This window comes from Salvia splendens, chromosome 15, assembly GCF_004379255.2.
Source record: "Salvia splendens isolate huo1 chromosome 15, SspV2, whole genome shotgun sequence".
NCBI lineage: Eukaryota > Viridiplantae > Streptophyta > Magnoliopsida > Lamiales > Lamiaceae > Salvia > Salvia splendens.
In genome coordinates, this window is record NC_056046.1 from 2,194,176 (window position 1) to 2,204,172 (window position 9,997).

Here is a 9,997-nt window from a genome sequence, read left to right on the forward strand (position 1 = left end):
ACGGCAAATAGAATTATTTGATTTAATTAGTAAGTATAATAGTAGAATAATATTGTGTCGCTACCTATAATGCGGTATCGGTCATTTTCATTGATATCCAATAGTGTTGTGTAAGTGAGTCATCAATTCATGTTACCAGGAAATATTAATTGTAAAATCAGAACAAATCAATAGTGTGATGATTTATGATCATACTTTAAAGTTTGGGATTTCAAAATTAATAATATCCTTAAAAATAAATATAAACATTTTCTAGATTTTGACTATCCAATTCTTTTATTTCTACAATTAATATGTAAAGGTATTAGTATTAGATATTTTACGTCATGAATTTTGCCAGAAATAGATAAATTAGGTATGTTTATTTAATAGATGAATAATGAGTAATGACGTGGTCTAGAATATACTCCATCAAATGTGTATATTCTGCTATAACTAAAAACTGTATTATTGGTGCAGTCATTAATAAAAACGTGTGGAAGATCAATAATCCAAATGTATAAACAACTCAGAACTAATTAGCACCACCAATATATGAGAATTAATTTTGATTTGATGTAGCGTAAGCTATAACTAACAACACTCGTACGAAATTAGATAAATTATGGAGGAGAATTTATATATATTTATGAGACATATATGATCATGATTTCCACCTTATGATGTAGGTTTTCGGCAGAGGTAAAATCATTAATTTTCTTTTACGTACCGTTCGACCATTACAAGAATTACGAGCTTTTGCGAGCACTTCTTTGTTCGGTAAATAAATAAAATTGTTCAGAAATGAGTTTTTGGCGAGTGCTTACTGAGCAAAGGTTAGTCGGTAATCAGCTTCTAATGGTATATATTCCGAATATATATATTCCTGAAGCCCTGATAAATTTAAAATTGTGACAACTATCATTAGTATGATATACAAAAATCATCCCTAACATATATAGGAACTTCTATAATACTCCTATAATCTAATTTATGAATGCTGATTAAATAGTAGTCAAATTTATTTTTCAATTGAGTATGGTTCTATTAAAATTTTTTTTGGATAGATAACTAGAATTCTGCATCTTCCATCATATTGCATTTGTATATTCAAAATTACAATATGTAGTTTGAAGATTATATAAATTTTTATCACTAATGAGGGCCCAACTTAGGGGTAAATACATTTCTCATACATAATGTTTCACCTTTGTTTTATATTAGTACAAAAAGTTTGAAGTTTACATAAATCATACACAAAGTTTCATACGTGTTTCAATTTAGTACATTCTGTTATATGTGTTTAAACCCCGTTAACTATTTGTCTATGTGAAGTACAAATGTTTCATCGTTGTTTCATATTGGTACAAAAAAATTTATGATTGTTTCGAAATTGTACAAAAAGTGTCACCATTGTTTTATGGTTTGTGCACCACATAAGTAAAAAGTTAATGCCGTTTAAACACATATAACGGAATGTACTATATTTAAACACGTATGAAATTTTTTTATGCTTTATGTAAACTTCAAACTTTTTGCACTAATATGAAATAAAGGCAAAACATTTTGTATCAGTTATGTATTTACCCTCCAACTTAAGTTAGTATAATATCATTTGTACTAAATTTATTAGTCAAGAAGATTAGTACTTATTTGGTTACTAGTGACATTCTATAAAATTCGAGGGAAAATACACTAACTAGTGATTTAGTGCGATAAAATTTTCGCTTTGCCGCTTAATTACGGTATTGACGATATTAATTTGGCATAAAAGTCAACTCCATTTAAAAGGGGGGCAGTTTCGTAGTTTCTAAAAGTTGAAGGGTGAAAATGAGATTATCCATAAATCAATCATCTTCTTCAATAAAATCACAGAGCATCCGAGTGGAAGTGTCCAACTGCAGCGGCATGGCGCACACACAAAGCACGCAGTGAGCGTGAAATGACTACGGCGAACACAATGCTCGAGAGAGCCCTCTCCATACGGCGGTCGCCTCACGCCACGGACGACGCTTCCTGCCTCGACGATGGCGCCGGCGACGAGTCCAAGACCCGCAAGCACATATCAATCGCGATGCGGGCCTCCAATTTCCTCACCCGAACCGGATATATATGGCCCGTTCTCATCATCGTCCTGCTGATCGTGATTATCCTCTCCGTCATCATCAATTCGCGCGATTTGGTCTGCATCTCGGCTTCCACCTCCGATCACCTCTCGCGGTTGATATTTTTCGGGTTCGATGCGCTGGAATCGGATTTCGGATCCTAGGTGTTCCTTGGTGTAAGTTGCTATCTCTTGAGCATCGAATGGCGGTTCAGAAACCGAATGTTCACTGACCTATTTCCAAATCTTAATTGTGGTGATAGGAAAAATAATTCTATGTTTTTAGCAGTTATTGGCTGTAGAAACTGCACGGCATTATCTTTGGGCGTCTTACACTTGGTGGATTATGTTTATGTGAGTTTTTATAGAGTAGATTTGCGTAAGTGTATGAGGGCTTGTATTTGTGTTGATTGGATGGATAATCACCTAGTCTTATTGATAAACTTATGCTTTATGTTTTTGGAAGACAGATCTCAGAATCTGGCAATCGTAATATTCTTTGTTTGTTGTGAAAGCTTATACATTTTTTTATGTATTTGTGATTTGGGGATTTTATTAGATACCATGTCTTATTATAGTTAGAAAAGTTGTTAAAGCAGTCCTAGTGTTTAATTAGTTAATTCTTTTGATATTTATGTTCTTTTTAAATTTAGATGGGACTGTTATTGACAAAATTGTATGGTAGAAGAGTTTAAAATATCCTCATTTTCCTTTAGGAATGATCTTGTCTTGCTGATATCTAAAATTGTGATATTAGAGATGTACTCATATAATAGTTCTCCTTGTCAAAAGGCAGATCGAAACATGGAAAAAATGTAGAATGGACATCCAAGGATTTGCTGAATGGACTTGAAGAGTTCATACCAATGTATGAAACCCGGCCAATTAAAAAGAATATGTACGGAATGGGTTTCGACCACAGTTTCGGACTTTGGTTTGTCACGAGATGGTTGAAGCCAGACTTAATGATTGAGAGTGGTGCTTTTAAAGGGCATTCAACTTGGGTTTTGAGCCAAGCAATGCCAGATATACCCATTCTGTCAATTTCACCTCGTCATCCTCAGAAGTACCTTAAGAAGGGACCTGCTTATGTTGATGGAAATTGCACATATTTTGCTGGAAAAGAATTTGTAGATTTTGGAAGCATGGATTGGGGAAAATTGATGAGAAAATATGGGATCAAAGACCGCACTCAGGTTCTCATTTTTTTTGATGACCACCAAAATGAACTGAAGAGGTAAGATGTAGTACTAGTAGTCCCTTAACAGCATGGTTATTGTGAAAGTTAGAATTGCGTAGCGGCAATCAAAAGATCAGCCATATCAATTCTAGTAACTCTTTCTATTTTATGCAACTCGTTGATGAGCAGATTAAAGCAAGCACTGAAAGCTGGTGTCAAGCATCTAATTTTTTATGACAATTATGATACTGGAACTGGAGACCATTACTCACTCAGACAGATATGCGATCAATTTTATATAAGAGGTATGTTTTCTTTCTCTTACAGCTTAATGATCTTGACCAAAGCTTATGCCTTTATTCTAGTGAGCTGGCTTTTCCGTTAATTGACAAAGAAATAAGGTAGGTATAAAGCCTTTCTAGATCAGGATAGGACTTTGATAGAGTATCAGCGAATCTCAAGTTATTAATATTGACTTCGCAAGTTTATCTACTATGCCATACCTTCCACTGTGGCTGAATACTTTGATGTAATTACTATTCTTTAATGCAGCATCTATATAATTGTTTTTAATGGTGTTGCAGAGCCAGTACCAATATATGATAATACCTTTTTGTCCTGCCATTGTGAAAACTGACACTAGGAATTCGAATATAAAAAAAAAGTTTATATAGATTGACTGTTTCTCAAAAACAAAAGAGATTGACCTATAAAAAGTTCACTCCATTCGATCCTAATTCTGACTACCTCCTGGGATGCGTAGTTTTAGTTAATTGAGCAATGGTGCCACAGCAGCAAAAGTGCAAAACAAATGTGGCGGCTGTATCTTATTTACTGTTCATGCTATTTGCCTAATGCGGAGTAATATTTTTGTCTTCTATTCTTTTGAACCAAGGTTCAGTGATAGTTCTGTTGGCACGACTTTTGCTCTGTTACATGAATGTTTAATGCAAGTTTTATCTGTTTCACCCCACATTTTTATGTGGAGAAATTGTGAAGTTATACATGTGAGCAAAAATGTACTTAAAGGAATAATGGGTGATGACAGCTAAATGTCCGTTTGCATTTTGTAACTGGCTGAGTTTTTGTTCAATTGCCTATTTTTGATGATCAGTTAGATCTTCCTATCAAACACGTGCTTTTTAGCTTATGAGTTGTCCATGCTATTGCAGGTGGTGGGCATAGCTGCTTCAAAGAAAGTGATGAAGCTAGAATAAGATTCCGGAGGAGGAAATTCTGGGAGAAAGCAGTTGACACAGAGGAGCTATGCGGGCCAGGAGAGACGTGGTGGGGCGTGAGGGGGCAGATGCTCGATGATTTCAACCACAGCAACAGGGCAATTACATACGGTGAGCATTTCAAAAATAGCAGATTTGTTGAGTCAGTTCTGGATGTTTACTGGGAGCTACCCCCAGTGGCTGGCCCTTCACTTACGCATCAGACTAGATATGACCCAGCACGAACTACCACCCCTATTGTAGAAGACGGTAGACACAGTTTGTTCCGGAAGCTCGGCTTGTCACAGCTCGATCCCTCTGTATTTAATGGATACACACAAATGGTATATGTTCAGGTATCTAAACCTGAATCATAATCTCTTGGACACAGTAGGTTTTCTGCAGTTGTAACTTTGAAATTGTTAATATCCATCACCATTTTCCCCACCCTTTTATGAGTACTTCCAAAATCATTTGGTGCTAGGTGTTTGTTTCTCGTACTGATAGTATCGAAAGTGTAATTTTGTGCTCGTCTCTCGTTCATCGGAATTACCATTATTGCCCATGAACCTCACTCATCACTTTTGCTTTCATTAATCTTCTAGTTTTGAGATAGGTATCTATGCTTTCATGTGGTAGGTTATAAATGTAATTTAGCCCTTATTTGAATGAAATTTTGTCTTTGAATGAATATGATCCGACCAAAAGTAGGTCTAATATTTCCAGTCGGATACGGCAGCTGAAGAAATTATTAGTTCTAAAGAAAAGGGTCCCATTTTTTACCTAGAGGGTGAAATTTTCACTACTCGACGACATTAGTACAATTCTTGTCGGAATTTAGATGGGAGAATCACAATCACAAATAGTGATTATATTGAATTTATCTTAGTTAAGCAACTTAAAAGATGGGAATCAGTGAGATCAACACTTCGAATTTATGAAGACTTAATTTACATACAATTTTAGAAAAAGACACAAGTGGTACACATTAGTGGCAAAATATTTGGAATGGTCTCCAATTTAGTCTTAGTACTTCATTACACGACTCACTACAAATCTACTAATAAGGTTAGAGCATCTCCAATGGTCGGCGTCACCACCGGAGCGCCGATTTTTCGCCCACGCCGGTTTGACGCCGAACCATTGGAACCGGCGTGGGCGAAATCGGCGTCAAAATCGGCGTCGCCATGCCGATTCCCGCGCTGACGCCGGTTCCCACGCCGATCCTCACGGGCGCCATTGTGGCTCCCGGATCGGCGCCAAACCGGCGTCGGATTTAAATATTTTTTTTTTTTTTCGCAAAACACAATATATACGCGCGTTGAACCTCATTTTCATTCGCACCACTTGTTTTAACGAGTACTCTCTCTCTACCTTACTTTCTGTACAAGATCAATAACGAGCAATGGAGAACAACTACGAAGGTACTCCAGTTAATCCCGGGGGATGGTCTCAGACTCCCCCGGCTCCCGGTGTAGGGTCTCAGACGCCCCCGACTCCCGGGGCAGGGTCCCATACTTCCCCGGCTCCTGGGGGAGGTGGTTGGCCTCCAATGAGCGGGTACTACAACGTGTACCCGTGGCAGCAGATGATTCCGGGGTGGGCACCCGGCATGCAGCCCCCTATGCAGATGATGCCGGGGTGGGCACCCGGCATGCAGCCACCGGCGCAGCAGATGATGCCACCGGCGCAACATATGATTCCACAGTCGCAGGCGACGCACGGGGGGGACAACGCCTATCGGCCGACTTTTGATTTTTCCACCGGTTCTTCGCACACATCGACCCCAACGGATGCACAGTATTCGGAGACCTTCTCCTTAGCGGACTTGGGTTTTGATATTAACGACGTTTCTGAAACTCTCATTCAAAGCCAGGGAGTAGGGCGGGGTAAGAAGAAGGGCAAGGCGAAGAAGGTCGGCGAGTCGTCGCAGCCCCGCGCCGAAATCCGGGGCCGGAGGAAGTGGACGGACGCGGAGAACGTTGCGGTTGCCAAGGCGTGGGTGAGTGTTTGCGACGATCCTCTCGTTTCAAACAACCAGAGGATCGTCAACTTGTGGGCGAAGATAGCTGCAGCCTACAGGGCATTTTGCCCTGAAGGGAGACCGTGCACCGGGGAGGAGGTCCGGAAGTGCTGGGACCGAATCAGGGCTGGCGTCTCTCGATTTTCGGGTTTGTACGCCAACGCCCTCCGCATGCAGACCAGTGGCCAAACAGAGGAAGACTGCAGGAGGATTGCGGAAAGAGCCTACCCCGATCCGGATAAGAAGTACTATGAGTTCACCTACTGGAACTGCTACGTTGTGCTCAACGAGTCGGAGAAATTCCGGGCAGGCGTCGACGCTGGCTGGCCGAAGAGGCAGAGACTGAACTATACCGGAGATTATAGCGGCAGCAGCGGTGGTTCGTCAGACCTCCCCGAGACGGCCCAGGAGGTCCCGACTCCTCGGTCGTTCGGTCGCCGACCTCGCCCGGTTGGGCAAAGGCGGGCGCAGCAGGTTGCGAGGGGGGGCACACCGAGTTCCCAGGATGTCCATTCGGCATCCCCCCTCGGCAGGTCTACCGAGGAGCTCAAATTCTTCGCGCGCCAACAAACGCGCGCTCAAATGGTGAAGACCTTAGCCGACTTCCAAGCGGCGGTGGACCCCGAGGTGAAGGATTTTCTTCGCGTATTGCTCCAGAGCCAGCGTGAAGAACTGGAGGCGATGAGGAGGGACACCGGCGGGAATAGCCGCGGCGTAGATGGCGACGGAGGCGGCGGCGACGGCAGTGAAGAAGCGTTGGGCGACGACGGAGACGAGGACGGCGGCGATGAGTGATTTTGTTTTACTTTTTTAAATTAATGTACTTTTTACTTTTTGTAATTTTTTTAAATTGTTGTACTTTTTTTAAAAGTAATGTACTTTTTAAATTTTAATATTATTATTCGAATTTTCCGTATTTGTCTCGTAAATTAAATTATGTATGTTGATACAATTGTAAATTAAATTATATAATTGTTATTAGTGATGTGGATAGGTAGTGTGAAGGCTATTTGATGGCTATTTGATGTCCAGTTGATGTGGCAAGCTGATGTGGCAGGAGAATTGTAGTGCTGATGATGTGGCAGTGTGAAGGCTATTTGACGGCTATTTGACGTCCGCCAGCATTGGAGATGCTCTTAAAGAGGTAAAAAAGATAGAAAACCCTCAGAAATTCCGATATTTTCAGTTTTTCCTCATTGCTCTCTGCCCTAATTCTGACTCTTGGACTTCTGCATGGTTCTTGGAGCTGCACAATGAGAGAAAATCAATATATGCATATGCTGATCAAATATGTGTTCTGCTTTCGATGGCCATACCTAACCCGATTGCATCAGAGCCCTTCATGATCCTCAGCCTCCTGCACGAATCCGTGAACATCCTGCAATCGGAACCCAACATAAACATTTTAGCCAAACATGATTACAGACATTGTTCTTATTGTGCCCATGTGTTAGCAATGAACAGAGTGTTTGAAGAAGGAAATTGGGACTCACTCCCACGGAACATCACCAACGAGCATCCAATCACCATCCTTATCCTCATAAGTCAGCACGTATTCAGAGCCGTGGAGAAGATCCATCAAGTGACTCTCGCTGAGATGTTCCTTCGCTGCTAACCCCTGCCCACATTGTCCTGTAAAAACACGTCTAACTATTAGCAAATGACAAAGAACGGTGTGTGCTCGTTCTATACACACCATACCTATGGTGAAACAGCTAAACATATTCTCAAGGGCAGACGAAATCTCCGCATAGCTGCAGTAAGTTTTGAGATTGATCTTCCTCAGGTAAGGAGCACCATCCATGCTGACCTTAACGTATAGGCAGCCCGAACCCGACTTCCCAGCAACATCGTCCTTCTTGGGTGTGTTTGTGGCTAGGGTGTTCTTTCGAAAAGATCGAATTGGTGGCCATCCTACTACTTGTGCCCTATTATACATAAATTAAAAGGCATCACTTTAACTGTTCAAGAACATAGATATATTCCATTATGAGGCAGGAGAATCTGATTTCTTGAAATAAATTCTCCATATCCAAAACATATATACATCTGAAATCCAATCAAAGCCCAAAAACTAGATCAAATTATGCTCAAGGGCATCCACAGAAATACAAACAACACATATTTTCCAAAGCAAAAATTCCAATATTCTTTTTTCCAGACATTCATCAGCTACAAGAGAACAAAACCAAACCTTATCATGGCCCCAAACAGTTAAATCACCATCCACACATTTCCACATTAAAATATCTCAAAATATTAAATAAATCAAGCAATAAATTAATTCATAAAAAAAACAATTTCTGAGCTCCAAAATTGAAGAACAAGAGACATGCATGATGATGAAAATGAACTCACTTTGAAGCAGGGGCAGTGATGGAGGCTTCATTCTTCCTCTCCTCAACAGCCTTCACAGCAGGAATCTCCTCCTTCAAATTGGGACCACCGTTTCCCCCTAAATCAGCCGCGGATCCGCCGTGAATCGACAATCCCCATTTCCCAGCTCCATTTATAGCATCGGAAAATCCCCTCTTCGCACCGGAGACGAAGTTTTTCACGCACATGCTCTCGTCCTTCAATTCCTTTCCAAAGAGGGAAACCCCAATTCCGATTCCGCCCTTCCTCTCCGGCGCTTCCGACCCCGGCAACCCCAGCCGCAGCTCCGTCTCTTTGAGGTTGAAAACACCAACTTTCTCGGCATTCAAGGAAGGAGTCACCCCCTCCGCCGCCGCTGCCATTTTATAGGATAATTTCTCCGACTGTAGAGGCTCCGATAGCCCTATGTAGTCGTGCTCTTGAGGTATAGACATCAACAGAAATTCTCAAATTTTCGAGCGAGTAACAAAAGTAATGTGGAATTTAGGCGAACAAGTGATTCAGAGAGTGAGCTAGAGAGAGATGGAGTTGTAGAAAGAGAGAGAGAGAATTGTTTGTTTGGTAGGGAGAGAGGTCTGGTTTTTGTTGAAGCAGAAAAGAAGCTTCTTCGGCCTTTCTGTAGCCTTTTCGATTTTTTTTTTCAAATTTAATCATGGATCATAAATGTTTTGTGGGAATAAAATAATTTGTTTTACTACTACTAATAGTACTGTCTTTGAGCATTTACTCCACCCATGCATTTCTTTGAACTATACCTATATTCTGAAAATTAAAATTCTCATTTATCTCCACCCTTACTATTTTTGTACACTAAATTTGTATGCACCTTTTACTATTTTTGTCCACTAAATCTACACTTAAGGAGTTAATTATTTTTTATATTTAACTTTTAACTTGGTTAGCTAGTTGGATTAACTCGAACGCTTAAGATTATAAATAAAAATTTTAATCCAATAAAATACTCCCTCCGTCCCTAAAAAATAGATAGCACAAGTTTTAATATATAATTAGTAAAGTGAGAACGAGATAGAAAGAAAAATGATTGAAGTATGTTGATGGAAAATAAGACTCACCTCATAAAAAAAGAAAAAAAATTCTTAAATAAAATTAATTTATAT

The 9,997-nt window shown here is 40.2% G+C and overlaps 1 protein-coding gene and 1 pseudogene across 1 annotated transcript; one reads left to right on the forward strand and one right to left on the reverse strand.

Annotated features, from left to right (window-relative positions):
- The first annotated feature begins 1,855 nt into the window (after nt 1–1,855).
- Nucleotides 1,856–5,045, forward strand: LOC121767893 (annotated as a pseudogene).
- Nucleotides 5,046–7,517: 2,472 nt separating this feature from the next.
- LOC121766390 (auxin-responsive protein IAA27-like) lies at nt 7,518–9,493 on the reverse strand. The gene is made up of 5 exons (XM_042162681.1): nt 8,862–9,493; nt 8,205–8,431; nt 7,997–8,135; nt 7,820–7,881; nt 7,518–7,749 (listed from the first exon to the last, which is right to left on the reverse strand). The coding sequence occupies exons 1-5, from the start codon at nt 9,311–9,313 to the stop codon at nt 7,712–7,714; spliced, it is 918 nt and encodes a 305-aa protein (XP_042018615.1). The 5' UTR covers nt 9,314–9,493; the 3' UTR covers nt 7,518–7,711.
- Nucleotides 9,494–9,997: the final 504 nt, after the last annotated feature.